Here is a 27,727-nt window from a genome sequence, read left to right on the forward strand (position 1 = left end):
ATTAAGCACACAGCTAAGTTTAAGCACAATTATGTTCTACCAGTATCAGAATAAGTGGACTCATTCCTATAAACAGATCAGTGACTCTGACCATCAATTAAAGGCAAGAGTCACATCACCAACAAAAAACAGCAAAAACACGATACGAAGTTAGGAGCCCTTCAATAAAAACAGCCTCCTCTGTAGTCGGAAAATGTATGAGTAGATGACGAAGAGGCTGGCGTGCGAATTATGGCAACTACCACCTCCCATCCCACACTCTCCACTCCACTTGCGGCAGTTAGGTGAGCAGGACTCCCCGGGCAGTATGGCAGGCCCTTGCCCACTGCTGTGCCCATCCGCTCTGCCATTCTGTACGCCAGACATCTGTGTCTGAAACAAAAGCTCCCAGCTGAATTCAACTGCCTACAGCTTACGCTCATGCCCCAAAGTTACGCTCTTTAATAGACTGCAAATGCAACATCACAAATGGAAAAGTTCAGATGATGAATGAGCAATGCAAAACCAAGACATTTAACAAAGTGAACAGGATTCCTAGAACGACTGTCTTCCTATGAGACAACCATTACTACTCCAGCTCTACAAGCTTCCTGCTTTAAAGTTTAGAAGGCAGCGATGATAGAAAGAAAGAGTTATATCCACTGAATAATAATAAGCAAACAGCTGATTTTTTAAACTTCTCTGTCAGCAGCCATGACCCTCTCATTTGCAGGCTGCTAGTGTTTGAAAAAGTTATATTTTTCAGGATCATATCACAAAAAAAGCAGAAATATCCCATGCCAGATCTTTTACAAAAGGTAACATGCCTATTTTATAAATGGGAATCTGAAGGTCAGAGATGATGCAACTTTCAGAAGAAAGAAGGTGATCAGTAGTAGTCAGCATGGCTTCACCAAGGGGAAAACATGCTTAATCAATCTGATAGCCTTCTATGATGGAATGGCTGGCTGGGTAGATGAGGGGAGAGCAGTGGATGTTGTCTTCCTTGACTTCAGCAAGGCTTTTGACACTGTCTCCCATAACATCCTCACAGGTAAGCTCAGGAAGTGTGGGCTAGATGAGTGGACAGTGAGGTGGATTGAGAACTGGCTGAATGGCAGAGCTCAGAGGGTTGTGATCAGCGGCGCAGAGTCTAGTTGGAGGCCTGTAGCTAGCGGTGTCCCCCAGGGGTCAGTACTGGGTCCAGTCTTGTTCAACTTCTTCATCAATGACCTGGATGAAGGGACAGAGCGCACCCTCAGCAAGTTTGCCGATGATACAAAACTGGGAGGAGTGGCCGATACACCAGAGGGCTGTGCTGCCATTCAGAGAGACCTGGACAGGCTGGAGAGGTGGGCGGAGAGGAACCTCATGAAGTTCAACAAAGGCAAGTGCAGGGTCCTGCACCTGGGGAGGAATAACCCCAGGCACCAGTACAGGTTGGGGGTTGACCTGCTGGAAAGCAGCTCTGCGGAGAAGGACCTGGAAGTGCTGGTGGACACCAAGTTGACCATGAGGCAGCAATGTGCCCTTGTGGCCAAGAAGGCCAATGGTATCCTGGGGTGCATCAGGAAGAGTGTTGCCAGCAGGTCGAGGGAGGTGATCCTCCCCCTCTACTCAGCCCTGCTGAGGCCACATCTGGAGTACTGCATCCAGTTCTGGGCTCCCCAGTACAAGAGGGATGTGGCACTACTGGAGCAAGTCCAGCGAAGGGCTACGAAGATGATGAGGGGACTGGAGCATCTCTCTTATGAGGAAAGGCTGAGAGAGCTGGGCCTGTTTAGCCTGGAGAAGAGAAGGCTGAGAAGGGATCTTATCAACGTGTGCAAGTATCTGAAGGGAGGGTGTCGAGAGGATGGGACCAGACTCTTTTCAGTGGTGCCAAGTGACAGGACGTGAGGCAACGGGCACAAACTGAAACACAGGCAGTTCCATCTGAACATGAGGAAAAACTTCTTCACTGTGAGGGTGCCAGAGCACTGGAACAGGTTGCCCAGAGAGGTTGTGGAGTCTCCTTGTCTGGAGATATTCAAAACCCGCCTGGATGCGATCCTGTGCAACGTGCTCTAGGTGACCCTGCTTGAGCAGGGGGGTTGGACTAGATGATCTCCAGAGGTCCCTTCCAACCTCAACCATTCTGTGATTCTGTGATTCACAGAGTCCCATAGCAAGCTCAAGGAAAAGGTTAACAGAATGCGGAGTTTAGAAAAGCAATACCCTTAGTTAATACACAACCATCATCAAGTTGCCTTTAACTGGCATATAAGTATTTGACATATCTGGATCTCACAAAGTCAAAAACACTCTACTCCTGACTGTGTAATGAAGACATACATAATACGTCTAAAATACTATGGGAACAGAAGAAGCAGTCATCTGTTAAATCAGTGCGTTTGTTACTGAATGCCAAGAAAACATCACCTCTCCAAGCAGTGCCCATGGCATTTTGAAAGCTACGGATAAGAACAACTTCCAAGTTTCCAAGAGAAATAAAACCACAGAAGACTCTGATATTAGCCAAAGTTATTGTAATTACAATTTCTTGCATGCGTCTAGTACTTCCACCATAATACCATTTTAAGGCAACAACTCTGAAGCCACAGAGCAGAAGTGGGGCTGGAATTAGGACACTCACCTGAGAACACACACACACTTCACAAAACCCCCATTTTTTGTTTTATTTTCTGATGCCATCATAGCCAGAAGAATTGTTTGTATCAGCTGTTTCTTAAGGAAATGATTACTTTAACTTTTAATAGAAGCAAAGTAAAACTAATGAAGTTCTTAGCTGGTGTGAATTTCATTCAACAGAAGCTTATAACTTCCATATATTCCATAAAGTAATCAATGTGCAAATCAGTCCAAAATTACTAAAATGAAGCTAAAACCATATTTGATGTCAGCTTGTGACTATTACATATAAATGGCAAAGCTGAAAATACCTTTTTGTGGCATAGGAAAAGTGCTATTAAGAAAACATTCTTGTATCCATATGGTAAGGAGCAACATCTGAAAATCTAGATTCCACTCTCAGACTTCAGCTTGTGTAATTTATATTTGTCACCCCAATGTTGATTAGTGTCAAATTCCATGCAAAACCAGCAATGTTCTTAAAACCCATTAAGAAACAGTTTAGTTCGAAAAGCAAACCAATTAATACTGAAGGAAACATATGTTTGAGAGGAATAACAAGCAACAACACACAGCATGACTACTGTTACTTTAAATATTTTTGAAAGAAAATATTCTAAAAGCAAAGAACAAAAGAGAGTGCCACTTACCAACTTCAGGTTTCCCAGCATGTAATTCTGAAGTACGGTTTCCCTCAGCAATGTAAACGGGAAAACTTGAACATTCAAGATACAGCTGACAAGCAGCAATAAAGGCAGGAAGGTATTCTTTTGGTGTTTTCTTCTTGCTTGTTTTCTTCACCTTAGCATCTCCTTGTGATTCTCTATCCCATTTTGCGGTCTGCCCTTGCTCTCTAGTGGGGTCTGCTGGAAGCTCTGTCCCTAACGGCTGAGATGAGGAATTACTTTGAATGATATACAAGTTGATAAATCTGGTTAAAAACTGTTGGACATACTCCAAACAGCACTGCATTGCAGTCTTTTGGATTGTTTTCCCACTTCGAGTTGCTGTCCCCTGTGTCATTAGGGAAGGAAGCTGTACAATGGTTTCCTCAGATCCCACAGTTGACGCTGTCTCAGTCTCTGAGGATGTGCTACCTATAATAGGGATGCTGGGTGCACCATGACCTTCATTCAGTGCTCTATCAACATCATCATTTGTATCCGCCTGGTACTGTACAAACTCAGTGAATCCACTTTCTGATGACTGACTGCTTGGAGGATTTTCACCATCTTCAAACACGTCATTAGGATTGTCAGGGGAAATTGAGGGCACCTAATTGAGATAAAAGTTTAGTGATTCTTTAAAAAGGGTTATTTAGTTACTAGTAAGAAATTATTTATTTCCTTGTCAGCTTGAAAGCAACAGAAGTTCTAAATTTTTATTCCAGTTTTAAATTATATCTATTCATATAAATACATTTTATCCAAAATAATGCTTGGTGTTTTTCTTTTATGAGCTCTTTCAGCAACAGCTTAAATCACGCTTAAAGAACCCCTGAAATACATTCACTTAATAAACCAAGCCAACTATATATCTATCTATACATATATATATAAAAAAAAACTACCAAGCAAAATATTTTAATTAAAAAAGAGACGTGGTTATGATATGAAGAAAAAGTTAAAAGTAATAATATGTAAAGAATCCTGAAGCACATATACTCAGGATACTATTAATTTATACAGCATCATAATGCTCATACATCAAAAAAAGCCCTCACTTCCAGCAGTAAGCAAAACACTAAACTATGTTGCTTGTGGTCATTTTAGCTAGCAAGATTCCTGGAGTACTTTAGACTTTAGCATGTTCTTGTACAAAGATTTCCAATCTGTTGATTGGAAAACTGCTGCAGTCATAAAGAAGTACAAGATGCCTCAGGGCAAAGGAGATAAAAGGAGATTTCGGGAAAGAAGACTGAGAAGACTTGAGAGAGTAGAAAGAGGTATACACTTCTCTGATCGCAGTTTTAAAGATTCCACTGCACAAGTAAACAATCACACTAGAGATTAAATTAATTTTAACCTAAAAACTGTCTAGATATAAGATACAAGAACTAAAACTCAAAGTTACATATCACTAGGCAGGCAGGATCATTGTCTTTTAATGTTACAACTACATATTGTCAAAATATCTTATAAAAAGAGGTGAACTGTAGAGCGGTAAATGAAGAATAAAGTATTTCACAACCTAAAAAAAACATTTTTCTCATCTCCACATTTATACTAATAAAGCCATACTAATAAGCTAATACTTGCTTATAAGCTATACTTATACTAATAAACTAATAAAATTTATTCTCATTATTGCATAACAAAATTTCTATTTGGATGGAATTTTAGTTATTCTTAGATGTATAGTATAACATTAAGCAACTAACATCTTTCCTTTTATATACCAACCCTGAGATATGGAAGTTGGCGATTTCTTTCAGATAAAAGGTTTTAATTATAGAACAAGAAATAAACTTTATTTTTAAAATACTAATCATTTGCAACTAGAAACAACAAAAAACATTTGCTAAAAACAAGAAGGAAGGGTTGCTCCAGCAATCATGGTTCTTCATGATGCATTATCTGCATCAGTTTCACATCACGTCAGAATACGCACATATTTGATGCATGTCTTCTACGCAAAACAAACCCATAGAGGCTTTCTGTCCCCCTCTAACCACTTAAGAGTCATGTTGGTAACTGATAGCACAGTCTCTGCTGGTGAGAACATAAGGTGAACAGGGATGCAACTTAGGCAGAAACGCAAGGATTAGGGGGAAGGAAGTAAATAGCATCCCTACATACTAGGTAAATACAGGTAATAGCATCCCTACATACTTCTTCCGTAGCCACATCACAGATCTCAGGCAACATCTGCTGTCATGAACAGGACCTATAAGTTCTGTCTTGCTGGCCAACATTGTAATACAAGTCTTCAATACAGAGTTTGAGTGTAATATATGTCTCCCTCTCCCAGGGAAAAATCTGAATAACTTTTTCATAACTAAATAAAAACAGCATTGCCATCATTACACACAGTGCATTACATCTTGCTTTACCAGAGATGAAGAAAGTCTCTGAAATAAAATTGGTTTGAGAAAGCTTTTGCTGTCTCCTATGTTAAGGCATACCAAAAAGAAGCTTGGCAAGACATAAAGGATGACTCTATCTTACAAAATATGATGTACAAGGGACCACATGTGAGGGACTTAATTTCACTCTATCTTCTAGCAAAAAATCACAGACACACATCAATCAGTTTAAGTTAAAAGAAATAGGCTGCTGAATGTTCAGAGGGAACATCCCATTAACTGTGAATCAAAACTATAGACTGAGAAAAGGGAAGATTCCCCCTCAAAAGTATGGATAAGTCCCCTCAGAAAGTGTACAGTAAAGCAATTAAGAGATAGATGCTCCATGTAAAAAAAGCTAGTTGACCTGGACACAGAAGTCTCCACCTGAAAGCTACACGCAACACGAAGGGAATGACCTGAAGGACTACATGTTACCTGAAGGAGGAACTTCCTACGTTCTACTTTTGGATCCAGGTGTGTGTCTTAACTCCTGAACTCTGTACGAAGCAAGACTCAAGTTTCAAAAATTCTGCATCTTCCCCATATCCTGATTTCTATAGAAAAGAGATCCAAAATGCCTGTCTGAGCCACAGAATGCTCAGGTTGAATGCATTCTTGGCCACAGTCACTATGTAATGGATTTTAAGGTTGTGAGAGAAGGAACAAGATGAACAGCAAAATTACAGTTCTGCACTTCATAAGAGCAGATTTTGGTTTGTTTGGGGAACAGACTGGCAGGATCCCATGGGAGACTACCCTGAAAGGCAAAGAGATCCAAGAGAGTTGGTTGATTTTCAAGGATAAACTCCATGAAGCACAAAAACAGTCCATTCTGATGTCCAGAAGGTCAAGCAAGCATGGCAGAGGGGCCAGCTTGACTGAAGAAAGCAAGCCTGACTGAGCTCAAATACAAACAGAAAGTACATAGCAGGGTTGGGCTACCTGGGAGGAATATAGACAAATTGCCTGGGCATGCAGAGAGAGAATTAGAAGAGCAAAAGCTCAGCTGGAGTTGAAACTAGTGAGAAATGTGAAGGGCAGCTAGAATGGCTTGTAGAGCTACATCAGCAGCAAAAGGAAGATGGAGGAAAACGTGGGTGATCTGTCCAATGGGGCAGGGGAACTACTGACAAAAGACATGGAAAAGGACAAGGTATTCAGTGCCTTTTTTTTGCCAGTCTTTCTACATATGGTCTGCTCTCAGGCATCCAAGGCCTCCGAGCCTAGCAGCAGAGTCTGTGAGAGTGAAGCATTACCCACAGTAGAGAAAGATCAAGTTAGAGACCACAGAAGCAAAGCATTTATACACAGGTCCTTGGGTCAGATGGGACACATTCAAGAATGCTGAGGAAGCTGGCCAATGTCACTGAAGGTAATTGTTAGAGGTTCCTGATGACTAAAAAAAGGAAAATGTCACACTCATCTTCAACAAAGGCATGAAGAAAGATCCAGGAAACTACAGGCCAGTCAACCTAATTTCAGTCCCCAGGAAAATTATGGAGCAAACCTTTCTGGAAGCCATGTCCAGAAACACAAAGGACTTGAAAGTGATTGACAACAGACCACACAGACTTATCAAATACAAATTGTGTCTGACCAACCTGATTGCTTTCTATGATGAGATGACTGGCTCCATGGATGGGGGAGGTCATTGACTTTGACTTTAGCAAGGATTCTTCCTTTAGTATCCTTATAACCAAACTGGAATGACGTGGTTTGGATAGGAGAACCATAAGCTGGGGTAGAAATTTGGCTGGATTGCCAGGCTTAAAGGGTTGTAATCAAAAGTACAATGTCCCATTGACAGTCACTTGTAAGTTGCATTTGCCAGGGGTACATACTGGGGCTGCTACTTGTTTAACATCTTCATCAGCACCCTGGACAATCAAACTGAATGCATCTTCAGCAAGTTCACTGATGACACCAAACTGAGGAGAACGATCAATACACTGAAGGGTGAGGCTGCCAAACAGAACAATTTTGACAAGCTGGAGAAATGTGCCAAAAGGAACCTCATGAAATTCAAAAAGGACAAAGTCCAGCACCTGGAATAGAATATCCATATGCAACACTACAGACTGAGCAGCTCTGTGTAAAGAATCTGGGAGTCCTGATGGGCAAGCTGAAGAGAAGCCAGCAGTGCACTCTAAGTTTTAAACATGCTGTATATTAAACTAAATCTAATGAAAGACCTGTAGGTGGTCCAACACTGATTCAGAAAGCCCACTTTTCTTTTTCACAGAACAAATGTATCACACACAAAATGTATTTTTCCAAGATGTTGCAAGATATAATCAGTTACCTTTTTATTTTCCCATTCTTTGATAGAGCTGCTTTGTCCACTAGGAAGCTGCAGTATACCATCTGTACCTGCAGATAGTAATGGAGGTTGAACCTTACTAAGGATCTTCGAGCAGAGCCTGAGAGAATCAGTAAGCTCGGACAAGTGCAACGTATGAAGATGACTCGTCAACGCAGAAATCATTCTGAGCAACAGCTGAGGCAAATGTTCTGTTTGTATTTCAATATAAGTTTCCTAATAAAGAAATAGTAAAGCTCATGAATTATAATGCAAATTCCACCCTAAAAGTTATTTTCTGTAACAGTAGTACCTATCATTCTTTAATTGTATTCTAAACATCTGAAAAATGGAAAAAGGAAAACAAAAATCCAAAAATCTGAGAATAAGAACTGCATGCTGTAGTTCCAAAATTTTATAAAATTAATTTTAGAGTTAGAGGAACTTTTTCACTGGGTAATCAACAAATACAAATGAATCTAGCTTCTCCGAGAATTTTAAATCTTGTTTTTTATACTACAAACACATTACAAAATGCAACAATAAGGCTAAAGACTGCTACTCCAGTATTATTTTAATAACTGTAACATACAAACTTAAGAATAAATAATACACAAAATCATTAATAACTAAAGGGAAAACAGGCTGATTGCCATACCTGACACAGCACTCTCATACTTCTAGTAGGCTTTGAAATGAGAAAGCAAAGAATTGAGGAAAGACAGGTATAGAAAAAACAGTTCCAACAGTCTTTGCTATATTAAGCAATGCCAATAGAGAAAGAAGATACATCTTACTGTGACATTTAAAAGAGTTAGCCTTAAAAGAAAGTTGCACATCTAAACTAGCATATAGAACTACAAAAGCCTATGCTTGTGATACAATGTAGGTTTTAGAGCAAAAAAACTGAGGACAAACAAAAAATTTTCAGGTAAATGAATCATAAAAAACATTTCTGTTTACATCCAACCAGTCTATTAAAAATTATTCAATGAAAACGACACTTCTTCTAAAGGTGCCTACCAATTCATGGCAATATCTTTTTGAGAACAAAATTTAACAAAGCAGATACAGTATTTCTGTAGACTATCAACATACAGAAAGCCAGTATTAGCAATGAATAAAGAAATTCTTACCAAAGACACTATATCCAATAAAAAATCCACTAACAAGCAGAAATTTGTCAGGGGTAACTCAGATTGCTCACTACCACCACCAGGCTCAGTTTGAAGTCTGGCTTGTAATGTCCTCCTGCAAAATTCAAATAGGGTTTCACAATTTTTTTTTTTTTTACACTCACCATGTTTCTGTAAGTTAATGCAACGCTGAACATATCAGAGATGATCCTTATACACAAACGAATAGTCTCTCCTTTTACTTTAAAGTATTTTATTTGGACCCATCACTCCTTCTTCTGAAAGCATGACATCAGTAACACCTTTTACTGTAAAACAGTGTTCACTCATAAATAAGCAAAATCAGGCTACAGAAAATTGTGTTTGTGACTCCATCATATACAGCAATATCTTCTAGCATTAGCATAGGCGCCAATAGTAGCAGTAAGGGATGATTTTACTGGAAGCACAGCCATTTGGAAGAGATCTAAACCCAAGGCATTAAGCACTTGAGACAAGGAAAAATAAAAGCCCATGAAGCTTTCAAGTTGCACAAGATGAAAACAAAACAAGCTCTTCTAAATGTCCTCTTCGGTGTCAATTGACTGCATTGTTTTACTATTGACAAGAATTCAAAATCTGAGGAGTTATATTGCTGTGTGAAGTTGGAAGGAATGCAAACACAGTCTGAAAACATGTTGTAATCTGAAGACTTTGGAAACAAAAAATATGAACAAAGAAATAATTTTTTTCTTTCTCCAATTCATTTATTCTGCATATGTGGTTGGGGGAGGGGAGGCACCTGTCACATTTTCAGCAACAGTTAATTATGTTAATCCTTTCTCACTGTTTTGGAAGAGCTCATGAACATATATCTCCAGGGCTGAAAAAAGGATTTATTTGAAACAGTAGAAGCAATGCAGAAACCAAGCCAGAAACAGCGACAGCAAGACCATATGTACTGATTATAGGACGGAAGACAGAATGGACTGCCACTGTTGCCTCACAAATGTCAACAAAAACAATTAAAAAGTATTTATCAGAAGTGTTTTTCTTAAAAAACATTCAAACCATATCCTGTTAGGAATCTAAATTAAAAAAAAAAATAGTACTCTACTTAACTGACACCGTTGTCAAATTGCTGCACCTTTCTAAGAATACACCCATTTCCTCCCCAAACTAGTAGCCTGTTTTATAGTTCAGTGAAATGGCCCATCTGTGTACATTATGTAACACTTAAATTCTTTTTAGAGTTCTGTGCTGCTGCTCAGGAAGATCTATTTCATAAATTACTCATACATTTGTTCAACGGTAATACTTCACAAAAGAAGACTTAATTTAAACTTGCTGAGCTCTTCATCAAAAATAATTTTGAGAGAAGGCTCAGCTGCAGTGAATGATACTTAGATGGGAGAAAATACCAGGTAAAAGAAATTCTTTTTTAAATTTTTAGTAGGGAAAAAGCATAAGAAAAAGCCTAAGACAAATTCAGTTGGATATCAGAATCTCTTGTGAAAAAGTAACAACTGTGATTTGGCAATCAGACTAGATGCCATAAAGATAATTTATAAATTCACAGTTTAAAATTGATTGGGTAAGTTTTCCACTTAATGGCATATCCTATTCAACAAGAAGAAAACAACTTACATAACACAGTAGCTGACGTAGATAAACATTCTCAGATTCCAGAATCTGTCTATCAGAATCATTACTAATAAGGTAAGCAGGTATCCATGCCTGCAGTAACATCGAATTATTTATAGACAAATTTTCACTTCCTCATTAGTTGGTAGTAGACTGCTTGCTTTATTTTGGGAATTCAGAATCAGTTCAAAAACATAAAAATTAAACAAATCATAGAAGTGTTAGTTGGAAGGGTGTTCATCTAGTCTAGTCTCCCATGCTGAGCAGGACTATTAACAACACTAGATAAGGTCAGCCGCAGTTTTGTCTAGCAGCATCCTGGAAACTCTGAAGGAGTTTCCACAGCCTTTCCGGATAACCTGCTCCAGTGCTGCACTGTCCTCCTAGAAAAGTTTTTCTGGAAGTCCAGGCTGAATCTCCTGAATCACCGCTCATTGCTGCCCCTTGTTTTACCATAATCTCTGTGAATGCCCTTCAAAAATCAGAGTGCTATGAAAGTCCCTCCCTTGCTTAATCTTCTCTTTGTCAGACCAAAACAAGCTCAGCTCCCTCAACTGCTCCTTGCAGGTCATGTATCCTAGGCCTCTCACCATCTTGGTAGTCCTTTACTGGAGCCTCTTCAGTTTCTCAACACTCTTCCTAAACTGGGGTGCCCAAAGCTGGACACTATATTCCACATGTGGCCTTAGTAACACCAAGAGAAGGGAAAAATAACTTCCCTTCACCTGTGGCCCACATTCCCTCTAATGTAGCTCAGGATGCCGTTTGCCTTATTTATGATGACAGCATAGTGTTGGCTCATAGTCAGCCTGGTGTCCAAGTATCTTATTAAGCTGTACCCTAAGCAATGACAGAAGCTTCATTTTCTACAAATTTAATTTGAAATTCCTGCATCATCTATCCACTGCCACCAGAACAACCCCTGCTCTCCTGAGGGTCTCTTAGACCTCATCTCCCTCCCTTTAATATTTCTAGTTCTCCCTTATTTATTGCATTCCCTCCCTTAGCCCTCTTTGTCATGTACAGGCCTCCCACACTTCTTCCCTGAAAGAGCAGGGCAAGAGACAACATATTCCACAACTCACTCTTGGTGAAGATGACCGGTACACAAGGGTACCCGTCCACACAAGGTGTAATCACGTATGGGGCAAAGAGAACAAGACAAACAAGCTTTGAGGTCACTCTGGAGTCTTCCCTTCAGCAGGGGCACTAATTTCTGCCTCTTGTTTTCAGCCAGACACTGATTCTGTGAGAACTCCTTCTGCTAAGACCACTAATTATATTTGATTAATAATAACTAAAGTGTCAAAATTAAAGGGATGGGGAACTAAAAGACTTACAGCCAGAATGATCACATCAGACTAACTGCTTTTAAAAAAGAAGCTTACAAAACAAAAGCTAACTTCAACTTTACATATACAGTAATTAAGTATTAAAACCTACCTGCAACATTCTTCAAACCAACGAGCAATGTAATCCCACATATAATAAGGTTCAAAAGAATTAAACAGAAGATTGGCAGTTTTAATCAGTTCTGCTGTTCTCTTATTTTCTCTCAGTTTGCTAAAAGAAAATAAAAATAACATGTTACATTGTTACACTTTGTTTCTGAGTTATGTAACTACACATCACCCTGAGTTTACCCACAGCTACTTGACACTGATGAATCATTTCCCCTTCATCTCTTTGGTAGCTGCTGCTCTACTGCTCAGTATACAGGCAGGCTCCTCATATCAACGTCTCTGCACAGTTGCCAGGTTTCCTGTCTATCCTCCCTTTATTGTTTGTCTTTTTACCACATATTTTTACTAGATCTGTTTTCCCATGATCATTCCTACAGTTGTTATTTTTCCTCCCTTTGCACTTCCTTCTTCTCCCTGTCTTTAAAGATACTCAGCACAAATCTTTAACACTCTTTTTATCCCCCCCTCTGGCTGTCCTGTAGCATCCCTCAGTTTTACTCTACAAGAAAGCTCATCAGCCTGCACTGCTAAGTTTTATCCCCCCCCCCTTTTTTTTAAAAAAAAGAACAGAGTGTAAAGAATGCCACAACTGATCTATACGACCGAGATACAGACCTTCAGGTGTATCAAGTGAACATTTCTGCTGTGGGGAAAGAGTAAAATGTATGCTAAATATTTAAAAATTTAAAGGTATAGCCCTTCAGATCTTTGCATGAAATGCAAAGTTGCAATTAACATCAGTGGAACCTGCATCATTTAAAACCATGGTCACAGTCCCAGAGGCTTCACAGTTGTGGCTTAGATACAGCATGCTTTCTGCATTTTTTTTTTTAAACGAATTACATTAATCTCATTATCCACCTGCTTAGCTGCGTGTGGTCTTTGTTGAAAGAAGGTTCTGCCTGAAGCTCCAATTCTGCTTTGCACTGTGTGTATAATGTTCGAAACACTTCAATCAGTACATCCTCTAGGATGGCAGGGCCTAAAGAGAAATACCAGCAATGACAATCTTATATGTTATGGCCCCGCTACAATCCACATCTGAAAATTAACCAAATCATTAGCTGATTTTGGTTATTGAAATCATAAAATTCCTTTTGTTCAACTTCATAAACCATCTCAATTTCAGAAGCTTTTTTTTTTTTTTTGCATTCCAAAAACACACAGGTAATTGCAATATATGGGAGTACACTGAAGCACAAGCTTCTTTGCCCTTATGTGTAAAATGATGGCTGGATACAAACACATACCATTCAAAAGTTAGGTAGCCACATTAATTTAACCCATGTGCAAGTCAACACACCCTTCCTCTTCAAGAGAAGAGGCTCAGCTCAGCAACATGTAAATGTGACTATATGGTTTCCTGATGAAAGGGAATTTCCAGCTGACCAGTTTCAAATATCCAGCCACAAAAGCTAGCTCATGATGTTATCATACAGAAAATTTACTCAAATATTTAAGTGAAAAACTACAATGTAAAATATTTTGAGCATCTTCATTCTCATTCAACTGAGGTGGGTTTTCTTTAATTCTGGATAAACTTTGCAGGATACTCTTTGAAATAGTCCCCCCTTCAGATCTGAGCAAATCCTAAATTTTAAGAGAAAAAGCTTGTTTTGAAATGAGTTCACAAAGTGATTCTGCTTAAAATATCTTTCGCTTTCTGGTGCTTTCTCCTAGCCTCATAGAACTGCCTACCATTGGAGTATTGTTGTTGGCTTAAATAGAATTCCTATTACCTTCCTCCATCTCAATCTGCCAGAAGAACCCTCAAAGCTCTGCTTGCTTCATGAAATCTTGATTTGCATACTGCGATTGAAAATGCAACCCGCAGAAATCACAAATTTTTGGAAAGAAGTCAAGTTCTTGTCAGATATTTTGTTCTTTGCACTCCACTTTGCAAATCACTTACTTCCCAAATTGTACTCTTAAAATTCTTGTATTTTAATGCTTTTATTATTCTGTCCCCAAATCTTAGAAAATGATTTTGATATTTTTGGTAACCCCAAAGCTGTGTTATTCCAAAGAAAAAGGTAGACATCTCACACTTAACTGTTGTCAATACTTTTTAATTACCTACTTCTGTCCCATAGTCCTTTGCACTTATCTATTGAAAATTAAATCTAAATACTTTAAAAAGGGGAAAGGAAAATTAAAAAGAAAATCAAAACAAAAAGACACTTGCTTTGTTAGCAATAAATTCTTCTGTAAAAAGTAATTATTTTGTTGTTAATATTTCTCATCTCTATGTGTATACTCAATGAATGAGCAAATTATTCCCAAAAGCAACGTTTGAAATTTACAATAGTTAAAGTCACTAGTCCATTAAAGAAGTGGAAAGATCCAAACAGAATTTCTTTCAACATGCAGTTACTTCTCCCTATGACTTTAACTTCAAATTGCCTATGTTGAAAGTAGAAGTTCAAGCTGGTTGAAGGTAAAGCTAATGACAACATTAAATCATTAGCTTGGAAGATCTAGAAATCTAGCTAACCTGTCAATACTAAGACTGTCATTAAGAATACAGCATTTTCAATTTGTGCAATAAAAGAGAAAAATTCTGTCAACAAAATCATGCAAAATTAAGTCAAGACTCGAAAAAGTAATATGAAAAGTACCTAGTTCAGGCTTATCCAGCAAACTGATAAGAATTCGAAAAGGCTTTAAGTCTTGCATTAATGTGATTTCTTCTCCATGTCCATTAACTTGTAATATTCCAACCATTGCCTAAAAAGAGCAAAAGCATATCAGGAAACAAAAACAAAACCAATTTCTGAAAGAAAGATACAAAAAAAGGCTGCATATAGAGGGAATATTCTTGGCAGAGGAGATCATTTTCCCACCTCACTGCAGCTCATTCTCTCCATACTTAAGTAGTCTCTCAATTTTGTTTTTGAAATCAAGTTCTGTTCCACAGAAATACTAACTAGATTATACTAACATTCATAAGGAAGTAGAGAATGCACAGTAACATACTGTAAATAGATATCAACTCAAAATTTTTTGAGAATAAAAAAAAAAGACATGAGAAGTGATGAAGAAATTGTTTGAGAAGGTAAGACATGCAGAAATTAAGAGCTAAATAAACAATAATCTGTCCATGCAGGATATACCTACCTATGTGGAAGACCACTGTCTTGGCTGAGCTGAATGGAAGACTTAGCAATGGCAGTTTTAAAACAAACTGGAAAACTGAGTTCCTACACTGAAGTATTTAAGGGAACTAGCTGCAGAATTAAAATAATTTAAAAAAAAAACCCTGAACTGTCACAGATTTTGCTTAGCTTTGTGTCTGCTGCTTGCACCGCTGAGTTGAAGCTAGTTCATTTATTTTACAGCTTCTAAAAAGAGGAGGACAAAGAGAAAGAGGAGACAGAGGGAATGAGGCAGAAAAACAGGTTTGACCTTGTTATTTGCTACAAAGAGGGTATTATCAGACAGTACCTGACAGAAACACTTTCTACACTTGAATTTGCCTTTAGAAGGGAAGAATTTTCAGTATATAATAAGATAAAGGGGGGGAAAATAACACATATAGGGAGATTGCTAGAGAAAAAAAAAAGCAGAAAGGGGCAATATCTTTGAAATCTTTCAAAAGACAGTAAATGGCTTTAGAAAGTATATGTAAATTATACTAGAGCAAGCCAATGCTTGTAATGCCCTTATAATATTTTAAAACAAAGAATAAGAGAATTATCCCCCTCTTGCTAAAAATGGGTGCCCTCTATTATACTGTAGCAGTAGAGTCTGCTACAAAAAGGCAAATAGATGATATCAACTCTGCACTATTAACAGTACTATCAGATAGAAATGCTTTAGTGGTATTAAAACTCCCAAATGAATGTATTTAAAAGGAAGAGCACAACTTATTAACAAATGCCTAGAGGACACTAAAAACTCACTATTATTTGTACAGAAGGTATATGTGAAGCTGTATCTCATTCAAGCCTTTAGGCTTAGATAATATCTGAACCAGCTGCCATGCAGGAGGCAGAATGGTGATAAGAGAAGGGTGAGAGACAGTGCCAAGAAAGTCCTTGGTGTGCAAGGAATTCTGGTCTCTCTTCTTTATCAGTAAAATACCAAATCTCATTAACTGCAGATAAAACTGAAAGTGCTAGCTCTATGCTGGACATTAGCTTTAAGTTGCGATGGCTAAATATTCTTGTGTCAGCTGCTAATACTGGAATTGCCACTGTCATCAATTTGTCTTAATGGGAAAATGTCTTCCTGATTTCAAGATCAGGTTCACAGCATCTTGAAAGACATCTGTACGCTTTAATCACTGTAATGAGGGAAGGAGCATAGTCCTTGAGGTTAGGTGATCTCAGCACACTTAGCAAGGCTTTAAGTTAAGGGTCAAAGAGTATGAGAGTCAATTTGCTCTACTATCCCTGCCAGCCAATGGACAGCAGAAAGAACCTTCCCATTGCCCAGAGGTAAGGAAGACCTTTCTTACTCAAGCCTTCTGGGTAGAGACTATCTGATCAAATTTTTTTGATTCCCAAGACACAGGGGAGTTTTTTGTATCTATAGTAGAAGCGAACCTCTCCAACTCTGTTTTGTGAAAGAACAGGCTTCAGTGTGCTGGGCTCATAAACAAATATCCTCCCCATATGCTACATTCACTGTGGAAAAGGAGAGACAGAAGTCTAATATTAGTCCTGACCATACTGTTATTCTAAAGAAACACATTATCCCACATCTCTCACTATGTTTTGCATTGAGAAAGTAGGACAAATACCACGAAAAGATAGAAATTACATAGTCACATTGAAATGGCAAGTTAAAGGATAAAGAAACAGCAACTTTGATCGATATTATTTACGAGGATATATGCTAGAATAAAACATTGTAGAGTTACCTGGACTAACATTTCCTTAGAAAATGTGTTGAAATAGTAAGTGGCATGCTCCTCAGGATTGCTGTGCCTTGTACTTCTAGGTCCTATAAGGGCACCATTGTTATCAAAACCTTCAAGCAAACAAAAGACAAGGCATATAAATATTCATCTCTTAATGGAATTTTTTGCCAATTTCTTTAAACTACAAATCAACACACTAGCACTGATAACTTACCAAGTTGAAGTCCAAGTAATGTTGGCAAGAGAAAGATGATTTTATAGAGTTTAATACAGGAAACTAACTGATATCGTTTTCATGCAAGCAGTTTGCACATAGAATTAGATAGCTTAGTTTTTATGCAATACTACTAACCAGACTTTCTTTTGTCCAAAGAAACAAGTCTTCAAAAACACAGTATGAACTACACAGTCCTAGAGTATCTGCAAAAAACTATGTTCCATAAATATACTTCAATATCAATATTTTTTATATAAATGATAACATAAAGTTCAGTATTTTAAATGTAAACAGGTGATTACCAAAAAAATGCACTGGCACTACTAACATAAGACATTTCAACAGGAAAAATGTCAGTTGCTTAGTAAGCATTCATGTTCCACAAAAAGCAACTTTATTATTCAAAATTACATGAAGGAGATAGGCCTTTGTTTCGTTTGTATCTTTTCCTTTAGCAATAAAATTTTTATTCTAGAAAAGCTTAGAAAAACAAGAAGCTAGTCACACTATTACACAGTTCCAGAGAAGTGTTTTCCACAGTTTCTGTCCTGAAGTGACAAAAATAGAAGGAAAGCCTGAGAAGATGCATGCCATTTAGCTGCAACTTAAAACAATCATTGTTAACAACAGTTAAAAGCTAACTTGGATTCAAAGAGATGTAATGTGATTTTTTTGTCTACAGAATGTTAATAAGACTGTTCCCAGCTATAAAATGGTAAGAAGGAATAGGTAACACCAGAATTATATAATACTGTACATAAAATCAGATTTCAGAGAGTCTTACAACATAACTAACTCCCCCATATTTTATATTTACGAGTAGAATAACATAGTAATGTAAAAGCAGCACATATACGCGTGCACACACACACACACATATATATAGTCAGAAAGTCAGACCAGTTAAACAGAAAATGGAGGCATTAGCTGTTCACACAATAGGACCAGGACTCATTATTGTGAAACTATTTCCTGAAATTCCATTATCTTTAAATGGAGACTACGCTCATAAAATAGCTGTAAAAGCTTCTGCAATTAAAAAAAGCAGCATGATATTTTAATTACATAAAATATCTGTTTCAATGACAGCAAAAGATATATCTAATCCCCCAAAGATATTGAGATGAAATCTTAGTGTAGTGTTTAATCTGGAAATTATAGTGTTAATTTGGAAAATGTAGGTATGTAACATGACAGTGCATGTCATTGTCTTTCTTTAAAAGATAGGTAATTTACAATTCAATGTCTTGAGCAATGATAAAGGTATGAAAAGATTTTAGCTGAAGTTGGTATTTTTTATGAATTAAATTCATTTGGCAAGAAGTAATGCGAGTTTAATATGCAGTATTAAAAACAAAACCCCCATATAATTCCAAGAACAGCAAAACTAAACAAATCTGGCTTTTTTTCACATTTATCCATCAAATTCCTGCAACTACTATAGCAACAACTCCAGTTCCTTCATCCAGAACATTGCTGCTGACTTTATCCTTCCCTTGGTACTTTCAGTTCTCTCTCGCATCCCCTGACTCCTCACTTCCTCTCTCCCCCATCACCCACAGCTCCCTGCCTCTGATGTCTTAACTATCAGCTGGGCAAGACGCAATGCCTGCTGGAAAGGGTGCTGGGTAGCCTGAGAAGCACGTGTATTTGCTGGGGAGCTGGGAGGCCAAACAAAACAGGTAACAGCTGAGCTTAACACAGTCTTCCCCTCAGGTACAGAAACCACGCTGTGTTTTTATGACACTGTTAGGAACTCCCATGTCTGAGATTCTGACTTCTCTCTCAGACATGGCTGGAAGTTATTTGGAAGAGTAACAGACTAGGTGGATATGATCACAGATTTCATTTGCTTGAAAAAAAAAAAAAAGAACCCAAAGGTGGAACAAGAGTAACTATTCTCTACTACTCATATCCTCTAGGTAAATACTCAGAGTCTTCTAAATAGCTTCTATTCTCTACTACTCTCTTCTGAGTAGAGGCTGGTTGAATATAAAAGACTAAATGAGTATTTTATTTTACTTCTAACTAAATGGCAGAATAGCAATAGTGCGTCCTGTCAGAGATCAATTTTTCACCCCAGAAAGGGGTTTAAGCAACAAGTAATCCGCCTGGACGCGATCCTGTGCAACGTGCTCTAGGTGACCTTGCTTGAGCAGGGGGATTGGACTAGATGATCTCCAGAGGTCCCTTCCAACCTCAACCATTCTCTGATTCTGTGAGTTTAACAACATGGGGCCATAAAAAGTGATCGGAGATTTGTTAATTCAACTATACAAATATTTATTGAAACTTAAAGTTAAGGCTTGCATAATCAAACCTTCATCAATATAATATCAACGTATTTCAACATAGTGTTTTATTCTCATCCCTTCTATCCCATTATGTTCTAAATGTCATTTAACTGTGTAACACCTATTCTCTGTATTTTCCATTTTAAGTTTCTAGAGACAAAGACTGACTTTCAGTGACTTTGTGCAGGCCTTGTGCCACAGGCTCCACTCCTGACCGTGGCCCACACTTGCTGCTATTGAAAAATGTACAAATTTATATAACAGGAAGGAGTTCCAGCATGACATTCTTAATTGGTCATGTCCAGAGAGAGACAGACAGACAGACAGACAGAGGCTTTTTTTTCCTTATGATGAAAAAAAAAAAAATCAAGCATTTCATTTTTCCAAGAATCTTTCCCCATAATATGGCAAAACACTGCCAATGAACATATGAGCCTTCCTCCACTTTTAGACAACAATCAGTGAAGCACAAACCTACCTAGAAGCCATGCATACAGCCTTCTGTTGAGTGACATATCTCTGCGCAGTACTACATGGAGGGCTGCTGACAAAATTCTGATCATGTCTGGACGTGTTGCCTGAAGGAATTAGGAATTTTACTTAAATTAACTATGAAAAGTAATTCTTATTTTATGCTGACAGCTTAATGTACACTAAAAGAAGTAGTTAATCTAATGCTCCAGCATTTCCAAATTCAGGATAGCTCAAGAGCACATAATCTTGCTCTTAGGAAACCAGAACACATTTATTACTTGGAACAGATATGTTGTAATTGTGTGTTTACTTTATGAACAGCAAAAATTCTTAACTCGGTTAACAGCTTGTTTTTATTAGAAAGTATTTCATTTTGTTATTAGGTAGAAACCTTGAAAGAAAATTCAACTAAAATGCAGGTAAAAAAAAAATCAGATGAATAAACTTTAAATAAATTTCATCCGTTACTGTTTTAAAAATTTGTGCAAGTGTTAATACTCAAAAAAAAAGAATGAACAAAAAGCTGCATTGATAATTTCAGCATCTTAACACCTAACCAGAGACAATTCAAATAACCCTATACTTACCGCTAGATGTGAACAAACCACCCCATAAACAAAAATATCAGTTCTTTTTACAGGAAATTTCAGTTTTTCCATAATTTCTAACAAAGGTGAGAATTAAGATGTATGTATATAATTTTCTACCAGGAGTAGAAGAAAAATGACCTAGAAGCTGTAGGTCTGTCTTCCACTACAACTGGGGCTGACTACTCAACCAAATCACTGATCTTTTAAAATTCTCTAATGTTCTGAATCATTTACACTCTGCTAAGAGAATTAAATTTTGATGCTTTTTGAACACTGAGAAGTGGGAACTTGCACATGAACAGATCATTTGTTTTCTAATCAAATCAGAGCAAATTAAAAGCTTACATATAGCCTAAACATCATATTTTATATTAGTTTTGTGTATACAGAAATATCAAGTTAAAAGCACATGGGCAAAGGTCATGACATGAGAACAGCCAGACCTATGAGAGAAACTATTGCAGACGGCTCTATTCAAACTTAGAGAAAACCATGAACAAAGATTAACTAAATACTGCTATTGACTAAGAAATGAAATACATTTAGGAGTTTTCAAATTAGTATTTTTATATTAATAACATACCTGACTCATGTGGAAAGGAAAACAAAAAAGGATAAGGTCCAAAGTGCTCCTCTGTACTAACACACTAGAATCTTGCACTGATGTGCTTACTGCTTCCACCTGAAGTAAGAGCAGGCACAAAAAGATTTATTTGCTGTATTATTTTAAGTTGGTAGCTGTAACTGAAATGCTCACAAAACAGGAACATTTGCTTACAAATACAGTGATGTGTGGGAAGTCAAAGTTACTTTAAAATTTTAAATAAAGAAACAAGATAAAATAAGAAAATATAAAATTATTTCATCAGTAAGGAAAATATAATCAACATAGTTTCCCTAAGCTATACAAGCATTAGCTTTTACCTTTTCATAACATGAATGGATATATTTAATTTAAAAGACAAAATAATTCACTATATATTTTTCAAAAAGTACAAAACTCAACCATTTTTAACTGAAGTGTGTCAAATGGAGGGCAAATTTCATTCAAAACCCAAGTAGTTCTGAAACATTAACTCAGCTTTGCAACACTTTCATCATGCACAAAAGTATCAATTTAACTGGAGCCATGATAAATAAATGTGTATTTTTATTTCTTCAGAGGCTATGTTTGTAGATACAGAAGACATCTAAAAGCCCCTAGAATTATGTAATTACATAAATAAGTCTATCACCAAAGTCTCTTCATTGTTTTAATAAAACATTACCATTAATTCAATGTCACTGCCAATTATATAGAGTTGATCTTCCATTGAAAGCTTCCTGTTCAAATGGGAAAGGACATAAGTGATTCCAGGCAATCGAACTGCAGGGCTGGTGAGCAGACTACCCCAGAGAGCACTGTAGAACGCTGACTGATCCACAGCCGAGGCGACCTTCTCCAACAGTGTGTTCGTTCTGCAGAAAATCAAGTCAACTGAATTAGTCTGTGCATTGCAAACAATCCCTCCACCCGAAACCTTAAAAATAAAAATTGCAGAAAGGACACTTTCTTTTGAGAGGCTAAGAGAAGTCCTGATTATGTCCTTAACTATAACGCAGCCAGATCCACAGCGATCCAACTAGCAATACTGTGGGCCAACCTGCCTTGCAAAATGCTTCTGCTTGTCCGCAGCTTCTCCTTATGTATTCAGGACACTTCAAGGCGCCAAACAACTTTCTCATCTGCTACTGAAAGTCAACTTTTGCTGCAGACAGAGGCTGCAGAGAGACAACAGGGAAGCATGGCTACTGAAGAAAAGAATGAAGCAGAAGGCCCTGTAGCCTCTCATTCTTTACACTGAGCACTTCAGGCAATAACAGGGCATAACAGTAGCACAGCAATGGTTTCACCACTGCCATCATTTCTTCCCACTCATGTGGCAGCACCTCCACACACTATAGCAGACCCATGAAGGCAAGCTGAGCAGCTTTTGGGAAGGAATGGATAGCATACAGCAAGGTAGTAGTCCTTGTCCACTGTCGTAGGCATGACGACTACAGTATATATATGTACCTATACAGAAATGGGGAGAGACAGGATCAAATTGCTCTTCATAGACAAGTTGTGAAAAATCTAACTTTCAAAGTCTGAAATATCAAGAAATACCAAGAATATGTAAGTGCATAAACAGCTCCAAAAACTCAAAGCCTTGGAGCCTAAATTCATTCTTCAGTGTGTCAAGATTCAACCCCAGTACCTCAGACAAGCTTAGGCTTGCTGGATGTGAAGAGATGCTACCTCCCATGCCAGACTGCTAGAAACATAATACTAACCTATACAGATAGGTGGATTATTGCTATCTGGCTCTTACATAGGTGGGTTAATGACAGCTTAGATATTTTAATTAATAAATCTTAATGATGGAAGCCTGATTTGTGTATCTTTAATTCAATTGAGATATCTATTTTAGATCAGGACTAACATCACAAACATTTAGGAGGACACCCACTGAAAAGAAACAAGCAGAACATTCCTAACATTACATATCTCAATCCATAACATAAACATAATATTTGGTCTACGTAATTTCAATTCCCTTTGAATGTTAGGAAAAACTAATAGTTAATTTATCATAATTAATGTTAGAAATCTTCCATCACAATGTTCAGTTGCAATTAACATGACTAGATGAAATTGAATACCATACATCTTTAAGAAAAAAAAAATCCAAAAAAATGTTTAATGAAAAGTTGCAACAAAAAATTCAGTCATATTAACTTACAAACACATCTACCCTTACCTTTCATAATACTCTGATCCCTCCTCTAAACCAGGCAGTATCCCAGTTAACAGTCCTTGCAGACCTGGTTTCAATGTTTTCCCCAAAGGGAGGTAATAAATCTCATACAGACTCAATAATGTTGGCTTGACAGACATAGCAGCATTGGCAAGGAGTGGAAATAGCCCAGAACTGTGAACAATAAAGTATACCTTTTTTTTAGGCAGCTGCTCATGTAAGACAGTTCAATTATATCATAAAAGACTGTAACAGACATGTTCAGCACAGTTATAAACAGCAGGGTTTTATCTTAGAATTTTGCACTGACACACACCACCATGCTCTATGACTAGTAGCAACAAAGTATCTATTTACTTCAGAAATTCTCTCTGAAAACATATTCTCAACCCAACAATAAACCTATTGTTTATAAGGGACTATTTAAAAGATTAAAAACCTTAGAAGTATGTTTTTGAGGTTACTATGAAACTAAGTGCAAGTTCATGAAAGTTACAAATGTGATCATCTAAGTAAAAGAGATGTTTCCTACATACGAAAAACATTTTTGCTTTTGCTACTAAATAGCATAAATTATTACAAATAGCACCAATAATCAAAGATATGTGAACACAACTGCTATTTTCACTGAGGACTCAGCTTAGAAGACCCCTGATACACAGAGAAAATGCATGCACAGAAAAAAAAGGTAAGTTTGAAACAAGGTTCTTAAAATATCCATTATTTAAAAAAAAAAAAAACTTTGTTAATATGGTGTTATCCATGTCACAGAAAAAAGTTTTTTCAAAGTACAATTGTATTTGTAAAAATTATTTTTGCTTTTATCTATCTAGAAGAAAAACTGTGCTGCCATTGTCAAGTCATTTTTCTGGAAAAAAAGCCTTTTTGTTCAATAACTAACACACTACCCCACAGACTTTCTTTGTAAGGCTACCACTCATCCTTCAAGATTTGATGTTTAGAAATGCTCATTCCTCCTTTACCAAAAGACTGGAATATTTGATAATGCCATGTGTGAATGTCTTAGTCTTCTCCCAAGCATCTACCACAATGGCTTTAGTTACATTACACAAGGCAGCATTTTTCACTATGCTCAAACTTATTGTTAACCAGATACTGCAGCTACTGAATTGGTACACAAGTAAATGACATGAGCTATGAGTTCACAGAATCTTTTAAAGCATACTCAAAAACCCCCCACCAGAACTGGAAGACTCCCCCCCCCACCCAAAGATTTAACTGTAAATGTTTTGCCAATGCAAGACAGAATAGCTGAAATTAAGGTATACAGTTTATTTCCAGGCATTAATATGTGCCTTAGCTACCTAATCAGAATTCCATTTTATTCTATTGTTTCTCAAACTAATGAAACTTTAATCTCTAGGACTAAGTAAAGATTAAGAACAATATGCAACTGTGTGTGTGTATGCATGTGTACATATATGTACATAAAAATCTACACACATATGCCTTGTATAATAGCCTAAACATCTTCCCCTCTCCCACCCAACTAGACACCTATTAGAGGTTTAGGAATCAAAATATTTTCATGACACTTTCTTCTCTAGGTTATCCTTCCTTTTCCTGACCATCAATTCTAAAAACTATCAGTGAGAAAAATTTGTACTTGCCCACCTTTCCAGTCAAACATACGATTAAGCTTTTTATTCTGTTGCTTAGATTGCTTGGAAGAGAAAGTTTCTTGAGAAAAATGATACTCAAACTCTTTTCCAATAACACTTAAATCACAATAGAAAAATGTAATGCAAATATATTGAAATAAGTGTTAACAGTACAATTATTGTACATACATGCACAAAATGTTTATTTCAATGAAGAAATGATAAATTCCAGGTTTTGTAGCACTAGAGAACTTGTTCTACAAAAAGTTTTGGTGATCTGCGTATCTTCCAATATACAATATTCAGATGAAGAGTATTACACAAGAGCCAGGAACAGGAAGGAAAGAAACCACTTGATTCTTGCAGTATAACTAAGCAATATTATTAATATAAAATGCAGAAGACCAAAAGCACTCCAACTATGTATTTGGAATGGAGTTGTTTAAACTACTTGTACCTGTATAAGAAAAGATCTTTTGCCAAACGCTTGGGCCCAATGATTTTGAAGATGATCTCATATGTTTCAAGTGCCTTCCGATGAACCCCACCCGGCAAAGCTGGATGAAGGCATTGTGCCAAGCGCTTGCCTATAGTCAGCTTTTTGGGTACTACCTGGTACTTCGCATTGTTCTGTAATACCTGGTTAAAAGAAAAACAAAAAAACCAACACATTAAGAAAAACAACACAAAATAAATGAGTTAAATGTTAAATCCATATTTTACAAGTGTGTTCCCAAACATGGTCAGTAAGTCACAACACATACCTAAGTCACCAAGACAGCAGAACCAAAAAGTTTGAAGTGTACTGTGGAGCTTTTTGTTTACACCTGTACACATGACACAGCTGGAATTGCCAAGGTATGTAAAACTTCACTTGCAACAGGCTCCTCACTTAACAGTTTGTCATTTCATTTTATTAGTACTTTTATGCCATAATCATGCTACGGCATGTCAGGACAAAAATTACTATCTCCAGTTGTCAAAACGAATTGCCAGTAGCTCACAGAGGACTATTAAAGTTATCCCAAACACAACTCATTATTTGCAGTTTAAGAAACTGTGAGACAGCATACAAAACTTTACAACTGCCTGAAATTGCATAATCGCTTCAGAACGGGAACACAGAATTGCATCTATATCTTTAGATTTTTATTTCTGAATAGCATAGCCTTTTCTTTATATGCACATGCTATAAGAATTGTCAGATCAAAATTGTCAGATCAAAAAAAGAAAGAATCTATACAAAAAACTGTCCCATAAACATTGCCAACAACACTGTCACTCCTGATTTTCCACAGTTTAAATGGCAGAATGTAAATGCTTCAGCCTTGCCATTTTCTGTGCAAGTTTCTGGAGAGTTTCACACTGATAAAATGTGTGTATGCAAATAAAATTACAACCCTGACTAGAGATGCCTAGAAACAAACAGAACTGATGAGGACAGGATTCTTATGGATATCAGGACCTGTATTTGTAAAATGCTATTAAAGATCATGATGATATTACACATTTCATATATTTACCGGTAACACTAATTAGAATGTTAAAATTCTCTGGTTAATCAATGTTTTGAGCCTCATTCTATAACCCCTACTTCACATAAAAATCTTGCTGATATTTATACTGATTCCTTCTTTTCATACTGTTTCAATAAAACTATAATTTATAGCAATGAGATTAAAAGCAAATGTTAGTAATTGGAAGAAAAAAAATTGCATTTATTTGCACTAAAAATAAAAAGAAATTTCCCCCTTATGGGTTCTACTGGAACTCTTTAAGACACTTCTGATTTGTCTGTTCCCTGTACAGACCCAACATATGGCTCAAACTGCTAAAATCTTTCCAAGTATATTAGACTGCTAAAACATTACCTTTCTGTATTATTACACCAGTACTCCAGTCTTTAAATGCAATGTTCCCAATTCCTGAATTTTCTTCAAAAGCACCCAGTAAAGCATACCTTGTTTAGCTTTCCAAGTGCTGATATTAAATCTGCCCATTCACTGGAATATTCAAAGTTCTTCAGTGCTTTGTCAACTGCTGCTACATAGTTTCTATATTTGGAATCACTCAGTAGCTCCAGCTCCTCCGTGTTCATCCTCCCACAGAGTGCCCACTAGAGACTAGCTTGCAATTCATGTACAACCACTACCTGTCCAAAAAGAAAGAAAGAAAAAAAAAACACACCTAAAACATTGTTACTGAAGTCATATTATTAAAACAATTTCATAAAAGAGCAAGACATTTTCCTCATGAAAGGCAATAAGAAACATCAAACTAAAATCAGACTATTTATAACAAATCTTATACAGAAGCACATGTATAGCACACAAATACGAAATACATGTCCCATACTGTATTTATAATCTAGTCCTGTAAAAAAAATTGGAAAAGTCACCCCCTCCCCCAATTCTGCTTATTCTACACAGTGCAGTAAGTCTGAAGACATCTTAACGTTGAACAGCTAACACACTACTGCCGCAAATCAGTAGACACAAATCCAGCTATGGGGTTTTTTGCATTTCTGTGAAGGGTTTTTTTGTTTGTTTGTTTTCTCTTTCCCCTCTGGGTCATCACCAAAACAACCCACTTGTCCACAAATGAACATTTCTGAAAAATAAGAGATCAATCTTTCTGAATCACTTCCAGGTGGAAGAAAAGAGAAAAGGACACATGCAAGACAGCTGC

The 27,727-nt window shown here is 37.1% G+C and overlaps 1 protein-coding gene across 4 annotated transcripts in view; it reads right to left on the bottom strand.

The window, feature by feature from the left end:
• The window catches only part of DOP1A (DOP1 leucine zipper like protein A), a 72,708-nt gene that overhangs the window by 33,638 nt on the left and 11,343 nt on the right, over positions 1 to 27,727 (bottom strand). For 2 of the 4 annotated variants that reach the window (XM_067294053.1, XM_067294052.1), the window contains exons 2-14: positions 27,000 to 27,191; positions 25,497 to 25,678; positions 23,421 to 23,591; positions 21,906 to 22,095; positions 21,221 to 21,319; positions 20,052 to 20,151; positions 17,063 to 17,172; positions 14,817 to 14,925; positions 13,060 to 13,180; positions 12,179 to 12,298; positions 9,113 to 9,227; positions 7,980 to 8,213; positions 3,261 to 3,885 (exon numbers count right to left, since the gene is read on the bottom strand). In XM_067294053.1, the coding sequence (XP_067150154.1) occupies positions 3,261 to 3,885; positions 7,980 to 8,213; positions 9,113 to 9,227; positions 12,179 to 12,298; positions 13,060 to 13,180; positions 14,817 to 14,925; positions 17,063 to 17,172; positions 20,052 to 20,151; positions 21,221 to 21,319; positions 21,906 to 22,095; positions 23,421 to 23,591; positions 25,497 to 25,678; positions 27,000 to 27,137 (2,314 nt within the window). In that variant the 5' untranslated portion in view covers positions 27,138 to 27,191. Of the gene's footprint in view, positions 1 to 3,260; positions 3,886 to 7,979; positions 8,214 to 9,112; positions 9,228 to 9,276; positions 9,309 to 12,178; positions 12,299 to 13,059; positions 13,181 to 14,816; positions 14,926 to 17,062; positions 17,173 to 20,051; positions 20,152 to 21,220; positions 21,320 to 21,905; positions 22,096 to 23,420; positions 23,592 to 25,496; positions 25,679 to 26,999; positions 27,192 to 27,727 lie in introns of those variants that run through there. The other 2 variants (XM_067294055.1, XM_067294056.1) reach the window with 2 other exon arrangements.

The sequence above is a fragment of the Apteryx mantelli genome, chromosome 3 (genome assembly GCF_036417845.1).
Source record: "Apteryx mantelli isolate bAptMan1 chromosome 3, bAptMan1.hap1, whole genome shotgun sequence".
NCBI lineage: Eukaryota > Metazoa > Chordata > Aves > Apterygiformes > Apterygidae > Apteryx > Apteryx mantelli.